General features: G+C 42.8%; 1 protein-coding gene across 5 annotated transcripts in view; it reads right to left on the minus strand.

Moving 5' to 3' along the window:
- SMC1B (structural maintenance of chromosomes 1B) overlaps positions 1 to 14,191 on the minus strand; it is a 68,207-nt gene that overhangs the window by 22,259 nt on the left and 31,757 nt on the right. For 4 of the 5 annotated variants that reach the window (XM_050965168.1, XM_050965199.1, XM_050965180.1 and 1 more), the window contains 4 exons: positions 13,492 to 13,633; positions 7,051 to 7,196; positions 3,806 to 3,959; positions 1,907 to 2,005 (listed from right to left, as the gene is read on the minus strand). In XM_050965168.1, coding sequence (XP_050821125.1) covers positions 1,907 to 2,005; positions 3,806 to 3,959; positions 7,051 to 7,196; positions 13,492 to 13,633 — 541 coding nt within the window. The remainder of the gene's footprint in view (positions 1 to 1,906; positions 2,006 to 3,805; positions 3,960 to 7,050; positions 7,197 to 13,491; positions 13,634 to 14,191) is intronic. The other variant, XM_050965190.1, reaches the window with a different exon arrangement.

A 14,191-nucleotide genomic window follows, 5' to 3' on the forward strand; every position in this document is an offset into this window, starting at 1 on the left:
CCAATAGAATCATCAGGCTCCCAGAACAAGAGAACCCTATACAAACTGTAAAAGCAGCAAAGAATCCTGTGGCACCTTATAGACTAACAGACGTTTTGGAGCATGAGCTTTCGTGGGTGAATACCCACTTCCTCAGATGCATGTCATCTATACAAACTGGTTCACCACAGATGGAAATATACCACGGTCCCTTACATCAGGACATGGTAAGCTGAAACAGCAGCTGAACAGACCTTGGCAATAGTCAGGAATAAACTTAACATAAAAAAAAAAAGCCCAAGATAATTTAAATAAAATAAAATGGACAAGAAGCATGGTCAAAGGCCTCTGCCTTCAGAAAACCTTTTAAATCAATTCCATCTGGCAGCAGGACACCTCCTAGCAGAGAGGTCTGTTTTCTTAATATTCTGCCTTGACTTCCTTAGACAAGCCAAGACGTCCTATCATATAGCGCTTAAGCCAAACTGTTCTGTTATGTGAAGCAGCTTCAGTTCGGGTGATCTACCCTGCCATTCTGCCGGAAAAGAATTTCTGACACCATAGAAGTCCTTTCCTTTGCTCTATTTGAAAAGCTAGATAGGATCTTTAGCCCTCAGAACCAATTTTGACTGTTCCTGAGCATCTTTATAAAAGACCTTTACAAAACGATGACCAACTCCTTTGAGCCTGATATTTTGAAGTAGACTGGGGTAAGGATTAGCAGCCACATTGCTTGTGCCTGGGGAGAATTTTTTAGGAGAAGCTCTTCTTGACTCACTACTACAGATTCTTGCACAAGCAAGTTGTGGGAAAATGTTTTCAGTCTTTTGGGGCAAGGCCTTGCAAATATTGCAGCTTTACCTGGGCACATTTCCCTGAGACATAAAACACCCTTTTTGTGCTAATATACAGTAGGGAATATAGTGGGACACGAAAGTATCTTAACTCTTAACAGATTGGTCATCTTGAACAAGAACTTAAAAAAGACTAAGTACATATTACACTCAATAATTTAAGCCACTCCACTTAACTATTGACAACTCTTTCTCCATCGTGTTAGTTTTCATGAAAGGTAAAGGTTGGTTCTGCAACCTCTCCAGCAGGTGAACATATGATCCAAAGGATTGTTACAGAAGACAGGGTATTTATACCCTTGGGCTACAGTTTTGGCTCTCAACCATTCCAGACTACTATACCCCTTTCAGGAGTCTGCTTTGTCTTGCATACCCCCCAAGTTCAACCTACTTGGCTTACAAAATCAGATATAAAAGTGTGACAGTATGCTATTACTGAAAAATTGCTTACTTTCTCATTTTATCATAATTATAAAATAAATCAATTTGAATATTGTACTTACATTACAGTGTATAATATATAGAGCAGTATGAACAAATCATTGTCTGTATGAAATTATAGTTTGTACGGACTTCACTGTAGCCTGTTGTAAATCTAGGCAAATATCTAGATGAGTTAAGGTACCCCCTGAAAGACCTCTGCACACTGTCAGGGGTACGTGTACTCCAGTTGAGAGCCACTGGTCTATGAAATGCAAGGCTTCGGGGAACTGACACAAGGCCCTTATCTGCCAAACACTACTCTTGAAAGTTCTGTGGCCAGGTATGCGACTTCTATTGCAGGGCCCCATGAATGCAGTAGTATGAAGGAAAATTGGAATTTCTGTTCTTCCTCCATTAGATTTGCACTTAACTACATTCTATAATTTAAAGGTTTTGTAAAGTGGAATATTCTGATCGATAAAATGCATATATACTAATGCTAAAAAGTCAGGATGTCTGACAGGAAATGGCTGCTGTCAAATCTCAAGCCTACTAGTTTTCAGTCAAAACATTTGGTTAAGATTATGCTGAAGAATGCATGAAAGCTTCATTCTATAGTACTATAAAATAAATAAAATAAAGGGTCTCACTGTTAGATCATCTGTTAGACTGCTATAGTCTATCTGAATTGCTCGCTCTCTTTCATAAATATCTGCAGCAGCCTCAGTGCTTTCTGCTTCGGTTCCCAGCTGTAACAGAGATGAAGGGCTTTTCAGTTCAGAAATATAGTGATCTTTTTAGCTGTTAAAAAGAACAAAGTCTACATCACATGGAATGAGGGAGAAAAATGGAGCAACTTTTCCTTTTCTAATGTATTTAATACACTTCTGTAATCAAACGTTATGATTTACTAGTTGAATAGCAGGAAGCATTCATAGTTGAAAATGCTGTCTATGAACTTTGAAGAATCCAACAATTGCAGTTGTGGTGTTAACATGAAAGCAGAAGAGCATTTGTCCAGAGGGCACTTAGCCCATTCTAACTCCATTTCTGGTCTGTCAGAATGGGCTTTCCAGGGTGTTTTCAAATCCCCCTTTCAAAAAAGGCTCCTAGGGATATTAGTCAATAGAAAACACCCCTTCCAGCCAATTGTTCTTAGAAAAAATAAACAAATCTCCCTTTTCTTTTAGGCTGCTGGCAATGACAAGCAGACTGCCTCCTAATCACTGCAAGCCTGGATCAACAATTACCTACTCCAGTTCTGTCCTAGTCCCTCACATGGTGCTTCCATCCTCCTCAGTGTCAGTACCCCAGAACCACTTTCCCTCCCATATTCCACACATCAGTGACACATTCCTACTTCCCCTCCAAGTTCTCCACCTTGTTCTTACTCCACAACAGCTACAGCCCCCTTTTACCATATGTCATCTCCTTTCTGCCGATCTAGACACTCTATGAGTACTCTCCAATCCCCTTTCTCTCCACTGAATGCCCCTATCCCCTTGTTCTTCCTTCCTCCTGTCCTCCCCCATCCATTTCTGCCTATCCTCACCTGGAGCAGCTTTCCCAAGACTGGATTCAGGGAGTATCCTTACTAACTTCCTTTCTCCCTCTCACACTCTCTCCACTGAGACAAAGGATAAAGGCAAAGAGTTTTTACTCTTCACAGCAGTCGGGGGGTGGGGTGGGAGCAGAGGCAATCCTGCTGACATGCCCACCTGGCGAGGGAGAGGGACAGTTTGCCCTGGGGCACCCATTTCAGGGGGAGGGAGGTGGCAAACCAAGTAGCTTTGTAAACTGGCATGGAGTCTCACCATCATTTGGTTTCAAAGCCCTCTCAAACAGAGCAGGAGCTGCCACTGCAGGGTAAGCTTGCCCTCCAACACCCTGACCCAGCCTCCCCTCAGTGGTAATTTTTTTTTTGGAAGGGAGAAGGACCCTGAGTTTCAGATTGTGCTCTAGACTCCCAAAAACCTCTGAGTGGCCCTGTCCACTGTGAAAGTCAGGAGGGAGGACTTGAAACTGTCATAAGTATTCCCAAGAGTATATTATTCCTAAGAGTATATTCCATCTCTAATTTATTTGACTTCTTTATTTCTATAGCTGTTGGAGGAAGGAGGCTCAGATTTAGATAATATTCTGACATTTCTCCCCCGCCCCATATGAATATCATATAAGGAGGGGTCCTCAATAGAAAATCATGCAAATCTGAATTTCATCCTATCTAATCTACTAGGTTTTACATTTTTGCATTAATAGTTTTGTCTTTATGGATCCTCTTAAAAGTTTATTTGCAATGTTGATAGTGGCAATGCCTTTGTATTATGAAGTTTTTATATATTTTCAGTAAGATCTTGCCAATGTGGGTGGGTGTAAAAATGGGTGATAGCTCCTTCTACTGGCTGCATAATGATGGATTTGGCAAGTGCCTATATTATTATTTTACATTATTATATAACCAGGGCAGTCAGCCATTAGGAAAAAAAATTTACTTCAGGAATATATGTTTTCTGCTATAGTACATCTTTCATAAGTATTTTCTACAGTACCTCTACTTCACTGATTTCATCCAGAGATCCCAATAAGAGAGAAATTCTCAAATCTTGGACCTTGCATTCAAGAAGCATATTATGTCTCTCTAATCTTTTTTGTTCCAGAGAGGTTTCAATAGATATAGCTTCCTTTTGTAACTTACCCATTTCCCTGAAACCATAAAAAGGTATGAATCTGTTAAACACTGGCATTATTAAAAATTATGTAACTATCAGGCAAGCATTAATAGAAACAAGAAGGATTTTTCTACTGTAGTCTACATTATATATTAAAAGGTAAGTACTTGGTCCCAGTAATGACTTGAAGTACTATATAATGCATTAGCACCAAGAAGGAATTAAAGTTAAGCAGACCAGTAAAGTCATTTTTCAAACATGGATTTTTTTACCAATGCCAGAGGGGTGGAAAACAACAGTCTTGATATATCATCACAGTTCAACAGTTTCAAGCTTTCAGAATTTAGCACACTTACTACATCAACTACAAACTCTATCCTACCAACCCATACTTCTGCTCATGAAGATTTCTTCCCTTCAAACCACGAACAGACAGAGTATCTTCTCCTAACATTTATTCTACTTGAAACACAATTCAAGGTCACCTAATCAATTTACTGTAAAAATGTAAGTGGCTAAATAGTAAGACAGATAGAATATTAATCCTAATACACCTCTACCTTAATATAACGCGACCCGATAAAACACAAATTTGAATATAATGCGGTAAGGCAGGACTTGGTGGGGGGGGGGGCTGTGCACTATGGTGGATCAAAGCAAGTTCAGTATAACGCTGTAGATGTGCAGACTCACCTCTGCGGCGCCTCCTGCTGGTTATCCTGGGAATTAGCTCACTTCCAGCCAGGAGCGCCCTCTGCAGGCCAGTGATCCACCTGTCCTCTGCTGGCCCCTATGTCCCTCCCAGGACCCTGGTGCCCTTTTAACTGGGTCTCCCCTCTCCCAGGGGAACCCCCACCCCACTATCCCCACTTTGCCTCAGTATTGGCTACTGCCCAGTCTCCATCTAGCTCCAGTTCACTGGGACAGACTGCAGTATCAGACACTCATCATAGGCAAAGGGGTTTGGACCTGCTGCCTTTGCCTACCCTTTGAGCTGCCCCCTGCAACCCCCAGTACCTCTTGGCCTAATGCTAGGCCGCAGCCTGGGGCTTTCCAGGCAGGGGCTCCCCAGTTCCTCTGCCTTTCCCCAGCCCTGCTCCACCCTAGATACCTTGTCTCCCTCTCTGCAGCTAGGCCTTTCTCCCTCTACAAGCAGAGGGAGACTGTCTGGGCTCCTGGCTCACTGCCTCTTATAGGGGCCAGCTGGGCCTGACTGGGACCTGGCCACAGCTGAGCCTGCTTTCTCCCGATCAGCCCAGGCTTCTTGTCCCAGCTACAGCCCTCTCCCGAAGGGTAGGAGCAGGTAGCCACCCCACTACAAACATGGTTTCACCTATAACACGGTAAGATTTTTTGGCCCCTGAGGACAGCATTATATCGAGGTAGAGGTGTAGTTAGCAGTTAAAAACTATTTATCATAATTATTGTTATATAATACATTCTGTTAGATGAGTATCAAACTTATGAATTCTTATAACTTTTTTATGAATAAAGCATACTATGAGAAATATTTCACAAATTTTCTTAGCTAACACATACATGTTTATCCCCCAAAAGGGCAATGACTCACTGGATTGAACAATGGCTGATAATCAATATATGGCTAATAATGACCATATATTGATTTAGTTGGAGGTACTAAAAGAGAATATATGCACAGATTAAGCAGGACTGGGGAAGACAAGATAGACTAGACTAAACTAAAGAAGGAACCATTCCCACAGAAGAGGATTTAGCAGCGGAAGCAGGACAAGAAAGCAGTCTCAAATTAGTATTTCCCTCAAGATATGCAATACCTGACAGGCACTGAGTGTAGCACTGTGCACACAGAAAAAACTAGAAAAATCACCCTAAAAAGTTAATCAAAAATTCAAGGTTTAACTATTTCTAACTATGAGAGACCAGGATGAGACCTAATTGGGGATGGGGGTGTGTGGGCATATTATCCCACATCTACCCACTACAGGTTCTTACACCTTCCTTTGTAGCATGCTGGCCACTTCTGGAGACTGGATCACTGGACTACACTTGTCATAGTATAATTCCCAATTGTGAACCTTAGCGTCCAAAATATGTGTAATAGTATGAATTCCCCTAAGCTTAATTACCAGCTTAGATCCTGTAGTGCTGCCACCAATCAGAACTTAGGGTAGAGTGCCTGATAAACTCTGGTCTTCCCCAAAACCTTCCCTGGGGACCCCCAAGACCCAAATTCCTTGAGTCTCACAACAAAGGGGAATAAACCATTTCCCTTCCCCCTCCTCCCCTCCAGGTGCTCCCTCCCTGGGCTCCTGGAGAGCTATACAGATTCAAACTCTGTGAATCTAAACAAAGGGATTCCCCCTTCTCCTTTCTTCCTCCCAGACCTTTCCCGCCCTGGGTACACTAGGAGATCACCATGATTCAAACTCCTTGAATCACAACACAGAGAAATCAGGTGGGTTCCTGCCCCCCTCTCTCCCCCTCCCTTCTCCTTCCCTGTTAAGTACAGACTCAATTCCCTTGAGCCTCAACAAGGGGAAAAATCAGACAGGTCTTAAAAGCAAAACTTTTAATAAAAGAAAAAAAGAATAAAGAAAGTCACTGTAAATTCAAGATGGAATATTACAGGGTCTGTCAGCTTATAGAAACTGGAGAAAAAAGCCTCCTCCAGCAGAAATACAATTTAAAATACTTCCAGCCAAATACATATTAGACCCCTACCAGCCAAATACACATTTGCAAATAAAGCAAAACAATCAAAAAGACTAAAGAGCCTTTCTACCTTTTGTACTTACTAAATTGGAATAGAAGATTAGAGAGCCTGTAGGTATGTGTGGTCACTCTCAGAGCCCAGAGAGAACAAAGCAAAACCCAAAAAACACAAACAAAGGCTTCCCTCCACCGAGATTTGAAAGTATCCTGTCTCCTGATTGGTCCCCTGGTCAGGTGGTTGGTTCCCTGTTTGTTAACCCTTTACAGGTAAAAGAGACATTAACCCTTAACTATCTGTTTATGACAACACTGACCTCAGGTCTGATCCAATATGACAACTGACTTCCCATGAAAGGTTCAAGCATCTAAAGTGCTGACCCCTTTTGAAATTACTAAACTAATTATTATACCCAAGTATAGTTAGTAGTTACCTATTAAGGGTTAATAATTTCTTCCTTGATTCCTCAACTTCATTTTGGGCTTTTGTAACCTCAGTTTTGAGAGTTATTAATCTATCCTTAAGATGCTGTTGTTCCTCCATTATTTCATTCACCATTAGTAGAAATTCTTCCTCAGTCTGCATAGAAAATAATTCCATATTTTTAATGTTATCTTATTTTAAAAGCCCAACATACCATTATATAGCAAGAGGGAATCGAGGTTTAAAACCTTTATACCATATTACATTGATAAAACAAACTAGCTGTCAGTTTCTTTATAAAGCTATTCATGCTGTGAAACTATTGCACTTGAAAATACTCAAGTGCATAGATTCCTATATATCCAGTGAGCTATTCATGGTACCTTCTTAAACATAGACCCAAAATAATTTTATTGAGAGCATATGTAGTCTTAATCTCCAAGGATTATTTTAATACATAGTAAAGACCAATAAACTATCAGCCAATAGTTTTGTACAGATTGAAACCATGTCTTAAAAGCATTTCTACTTATTGTGTATAGCAAATTAAAATTTAAAGAAATTAAAATGTATAAAAAAGTTACAACATCTATAATAATTGTATAAAATAATAATAAATAGATAAAGGTTAAACATATCTATATATTTGTCTAAGTCAGGGAGGAAGAAGTCAAGAAGGACACCTCTATTCTCCCATTCGAGACATCCAGCCACCAGGTAAGTGCTCCCAAGATTTGGGGTGGTACCATGACCAATGTGCTCAAATGATGCTTTGCTGGGCAGTACACCACTATAATGGCCACAGAAGGAATCTGGCAAGCAGCGTCATGTAGGGACACACCTATGTGTGTCCTATTGGTCCCAGGCATGTGTGAATTATGCACAAAATTACTGAAGGGCTCTGCATCTATCTTCTGGCAGGTATGCTCACTCTGACATGAGTTGAGTATGAATTCTATTCACTTCGACAGTGTGAGAGACTATTTTTCATAATTCACTAGGAGCTCTAATCAGGAGAGCAAGGAGATGATTCTGTGGGCTGTCTTGGTCTCAATCCTGAGACTTGACCCTGATCAGCCTATCATCTAGATATGCGTAGACATGAAGTCCCTATTTCCTTAGATCTCTCACCACCACTGCCAGATAACCTGTGAATACACTCATTGCCATGGACAGTCCAAAGGGTGGGATTCTGTATAGATAATGCTTGGTCCCTCTATAAATCTGAGGGACTTTCTACGAGCCAGGTAGTTGGCAATAGGGAAGTATGGATATTGCAAGTTGAAAGTCACTAGCCAGTCTTAACCTCAAAGTGATGCGTGCAAGCATTATCATCCTGAATCTGAGACAGCATATGTATCGACTGAGCCTCCTCGGGTGTAGGATAGGACCAAAAAAACTTTCTTTTTTGGACTAGGAAAATACAGAGAATAGACTTTCTTCCCCTGTATTCCTGAGGCAACTCTTCTATTGCTACTAGCCAGAGTAACAAGGCCAATTCTGTCTGTGAAACGCTCTCATGAGAAGGGTTCCTGAAGAGGGATGAGGAAGAAGACAAGAAGAGGGTAAGGAGAAGAATTGGATGGTATAGGCACGTGACAACATCTAGAACCCATTTGTTAGTGGTGATGTCCAACCATGCCTGGTGAGACGAGATGAGGCCTGTGCTCAAGAGATTGCTCAGTTAATTGGTGTCGGTGCAGCTTTCAACCAAACTATCAAGTTTAGCAATGCATGAATGCAACGCTCTGTGTGGTTAGTGTACTGTACTCCTGTACTTTTATAGATTTGTAGACTGATTGAGATACAGAACTGTTTGTTGCCTATCCTGGTGGTGTGATTGATGGATGATACACTGGAAGCATACAGATTCCTGGGGACCTCCACATCTCTTTTGGAGTCCTTTAGCGAGTACAGTGTGCTGTTTTCTCACTAAATAATTCTGATTCTTCACATGGTAAATCCTCATTTATGGCTTGCACTTCATGAAGAATGCCTAAAGTCAGAATGCTACTTACATGGTAACAGAGGTGGCCATGGACCAGACTGTGGTATCTGCCACATCCAATGCAGCCTGAAGAGCTGAATCTTACCAGCTGGCCCTCTGTAATAAGGTCATTAAGCTATTCTCTCTTCTCCAGGGGGTGGGAGGTAGGGGAGGGGAGCAGGGTCTGCTGAATGGCATCCCATATTAAGAAATTGTACTCTGTTAGGACAACCTGGCAAATTTGACACTTTCAGCTTGAATGAAGCACAGGAGGACTTTCACCCAAACAGGTTAAGTCTTTTGGAATCCTTTTCTTTTGTTGGGTTCCTGGTGAGTGTGGACAGCCAGGACTACTAAGGAACTGGGGTTGGGATGCTAGCAGAAATTCCTTCTGTATTAGATACCATTTTTCTATGCATTTCATCGTCAGTAGGTGACTAGTATTTACCACAGTGCACTTTCTGAATCTAAAGATCTCTCATTTATAGGAAGAGATATTCTGGCCGGTCCCAGGGATGGATAGCAAATAATTTTTTAGATTTCTTGATCTCCAAGGTGTCTGTAACCTGTATCAGGAGCTTCTGAAATGCCTAAAATCATCTGGGATCAGCATCGGTGCTGAAATGACTGTTTCATCTGGAGTTGACAAAGACAGGTTTTCTGCAGGGCAAGGGTGTGGAGGAAGACTGCTGCTCCTGCATTCATACCTCCAGGTCCCACTCTTCCTGGTACTTGGGTATTACTGGAGTCAGGATATCACTGGGGAGGAGGACCTTTTCCTTTTTTCACTAGAGGCAAGTGGTTTCTCAACACCTGGAACGATAGGCTTCAGTATTTCCAGAACGGTCAGGACAGCATCCTGTAAACATATGGGCGGCTGGCAGGTTATTGGGGCTATACCAGTGCCAATTCTGATGTGGTGGAGGCTAAGTCCTTAGATCTGCTGATGGATCTTATGTGGGACAGTTCTCTGCTCAATCATAGAAGACAGATGGCTGTATCTCCTCTATAGATGCCACCAATAGGTAAGGCGTCAGCAGTATCAGGCTTGTGCTGGTACCAAGGAATGTCTCCAGTGCCAGGTATGGATCTGGCATAGGTCACAGTTGTTCCTCCAGTGCCAGTGCATATGTAGAGATGCTTTTGGTATCCAGCCTAGTACCAATGGTGTCATTCTGTTATTTTTTTCCACTCATGTTAAGTGATGGGTGAGGCTTGGGAAGGAGGAGGGGGGTTATCTCTCAATGTTTTACTGTGTCTCTCTACATAAGATGACACTGAGCATTTCCATGCGCTTCTGCCCCATTACTCTATGTGGCCCCAAATGGTGCCCTGTTTCAATGTCCGACGCATGATCTGAAGGTCTAGGTGAATCAAGTGCCATGGATGCTGTGCTGGCTCTTTGCTCAACCCAGAATTCTCTGTTGAGTTCTTAGGCATCACCCACCTGGTCAGTGGTGCACTGGACAGTGCAGACTTCACTGGCATTGGGGTCCTCGAACCCACAGGGATTCTGGTGCTGCCTTCATTGACTGCTCCAGGAGATGGAAGTTCAGTCTTTTGTGTCACTTGATTCCAAGTGGAGAATGAGGTGCAGACCACCTGCTTGGGATGAAGGATTTGCTTAATCAGATCAGGTGCCTGATATGCCCATATGCAAATGGAATCTGTGTCATAAGATAAGTGAGGCATGAGGACTGCGGGTTTTAAGCCTACCACCTTCAAGTCCTTGTACAAAACAGTCTGTAGAGGGGGAGCTTGCGTAAGAGAAAAATCAATCAGCTTGGGTTTTATTCTGTTCTAATACATTAAAATAAGGAGAATGAAGGCTGTTCTAAAGAATCTTCACAAGATTTATGAAGTTTGGATGAGAATAGCCAATATTAAAGCACCAGCAAGCCAGACACACATTAGGTTCCATATTACTGCCACAGGCAGTAGGAGAGAATTGAGAGACGGTCAAACCTGCCACACCTTTATGTCCTTGTATGGGAGCATGAAGAGGCTAAGGATGCATGAGTGGCCCCATTGCTAGCAAAAAGAATATATAGCAGGATCCACAGCAGCGCGCGCGCACACACACACCTTTCAGATAATTGTATCAAAGCAAAGAAAAAGTAAAACAGCATCCCATTCTCTCTGATTACAAAGGCCCTGATCCTACAATAAGGAAGTAAATAGGAATGTTGCCTTTGATGTCAATAAGAGCGGATGAAACCTAAAAGGCACTGGGAAGAAGGCATTCATGGAAAGCCTGCACAGACAACCCTATCCACACGAGACACTGGGGTGTTGTGCAGGTGGAGGCATGGCCAGCAGTTTCATGACTAGATGGGTCCACTATTCAAAACCACCAAAACAAAGTGCGGGGGCACAGATGCTGTGGACTCTATTATAGTCCATGGGCTATTGTAATCCTCTTCCAAAGTTCCCTCAGCATTGGAGAGAGGATTCCATCCTTCTCACACCTCACACAAACTCCTATTTACTCACAGCCCATGCAATCAGGTTTTAGAGGAAAGATGTTTATCACAAAAGAGGAATATATGCAGTGGTGAGCTGGAGCCAGTTCCCACCGGTTCGCAGGAACCGGTTGTTAAATTTAGAAGCCCATTTAGAACTGGTTGTCCTGCCAGGGACAACTGGTTCGAAAAGAGCTTTAAATTTAATAAAAGCTCTAGCAGCTCCCTGCCCTTCCCCTAGTCCCAGCTCACCTCACTCCGCCTCGGCCTCCTCTTCTGAATGCTCCTCCAGCTTCTCCTCCGCCTCCCCAGCTTCCCGCAAATCAGCCGTTCGCGCGAGAAGCCTGGAAGGGCTGAGAAGGAAGCAGGGGCTTCCCTCAGGTGAGCTGGGGCGGGGGAGCGAGCGGGAGGAGGGCTCCAGGTGACACAGGGCTCCAGCCTGGCCCCCAACCCCAACCAGGTGGCGCGGCTCCTGCCCAGCTCCCGGGGTCCAGCCCCAACCTCGGCCGGGCAGCGCGGCTCCTGCCCAGCTCCCGGTCCTGGCTGAGCGCCCTGGCTCCAGTCGAATGGCTCCGGTCCCAGCCCTGGCCCGGCCCCCACCTCCAGGCAGCGCGTTAAAGGGGACAGGGAGTAGGGAGGAGGTTGGGGGGGTGGATTAGTGTCGTGGCGGTCAGAGGGCAGGGAACAGGGGGGTTGAATGGGGGCAAGGGTCCTGGGGGGGAAGTCAGGAAGGAGCAGGGGTTGGATGGGGTGGTGGGAGGCAGTCGGGATAGAGATTCCAGGGACAGAGAGAAGGGGTGGTTGGATGGGGGCAAGGGTCCCTGGGTGCCATCAGGAATGAGAGAAGGGGTTGTGGGGTAGCAGGGGGCAGTCAGGGGACAGGGAAGGCGGGTGGATGGGGCATGACCCCTCGTGGGGTTAGGCATGACCCCCTCGTGGGGTGAGGAAGAGGGAATCGGTTGTTAATATTTTGGCAGCTCATCACTGAATATATGCTTTCAATTCTTCAAAGAAATTTTATCCCCCCTCCCCATCTCCAGAAATACATCCTTTCCTCTGTATTTTAATTATGATTTGATTTATGTTAATGGAGAGATGTGGAAAATAGAGCTGTACCTGGCATTCTCAGAATGGATCAGGTTTATGTGGTATAAACATCTATCACTCTCCTTTTCACTGTTTCACATGGACAGAAAATCAATCAGTATAAAGGGATAAAATAATGCTAATGGCATATGAATGTGCAACTTTATATTACTGCATATGCTCACGATTTTTTAAAAGTGAATTTTAAGAAAAGCCAACTACAAAGAAAGTATCCATATGTACAGTCAACTTTAAAAACTACTTCATACAAAAATATGAGGCCATTCTGTATGCTCAGTTATGCTGACATTATTTTAAGCTGACTATATTTACTGTGTGTAAAGTATTTTGAAGATGAAAAGCGTGATATAAATGCTTGTTAGTTTAGCTGTCACTAGTAAAACTTGCTAAAGAACCTCAACCCTGTGTTATTAATATTTTAACTGCATGTTTATCTATAGCCATTGATGCACACATGTGCTTTACAGGAATGTCTTTAATGACATGAACATGTACAAGTAGACAGAGTTAAGGTTGCTCTAATATTTTCTGACTTTTTCCAGTTGGCATATCATGTTATTTTAATGTATTTGTTTCAAGTTAAAATGTATACAACTGAATATTCTGACATTTATAAATACACCTCTACCTCGATATAATGCGACCCAATAGAACACGAATTTGGATATAATGCGGTAAAGCAGTGCTCCGGGGGAGGGAGGGAGGGAGCTGCGCGATCTGGCAGATCAAAGCAAGTTCAATATAACGTGGTTTCACCTATAATGCAGTAAGATTTTTTGGCTCCCAAGGACAGCGTTATATCAAGGTAGAGGTGTAAGTACCAGGTTCACTTAAAATTATGATTCTCTATATTTTCCTTCTCTCCTGCAATCGGACATTGTATTGTAACAGTTACCTTCTTTAGCCTGACAATCTCAGACTCATCCTTACGAACCGTCTCCTTCAACATGTGGATCTTGTTCACCAATTTTTGTAGCTCGCCACGACTGTATTCAAGCTGAATGCTCAGTCGTGTCTTCTGGTTTTCAAACTCCAGTCTGGCCAAACATAATGTAATAACATTATTTTTGGCCAACAGTTAGAAATCAGTTCAGCACTGATTTAAAAGCATCCATAAAAAAAGACTGTAAAGCAAATGTATCCCATTCATTTTTACTTCAGAATAACTGAATATAAATGCAAAAAGCACACTAAATTTAACAGTATAATTTAGACATAGGATGGGGGAGAGATAGCTCAGTGGTTTGAGCATTGGTCTGCTAAACCCAGGGTTGTGAGTTCAATCCCTGAGGGGGCCATTTGGGGATTGGCCCTGCTTTGAGCAGGGGGTTGGACTAGATGATCTCCTGAGGTCCCTTCCAAACACTAATAATCTATGATACTCATGACCATTGCAAGATAAGTATGCAATCCACAAATGAAGTATCTAGCAGATATACTGAAAATAGTAACAAAAAACCCACACTAGTCCAGAGTATACTGATAACTACTTCCGCAAACATTTTGTTTCTTCAGAAACAGAAGTGACACAAAGTTTAGTCCTTCTCGCTTCTCAGTACAAGGTATGTACTCATGACCAATACAGAAAACTTCTC

This window comes from Gopherus flavomarginatus, chromosome 1, assembly GCF_025201925.1.
Source record: "Gopherus flavomarginatus isolate rGopFla2 chromosome 1, rGopFla2.mat.asm, whole genome shotgun sequence".
In the NCBI taxonomy this organism is placed as follows: domain Eukaryota; kingdom Metazoa; phylum Chordata; order Testudines; family Testudinidae; genus Gopherus; species Gopherus flavomarginatus.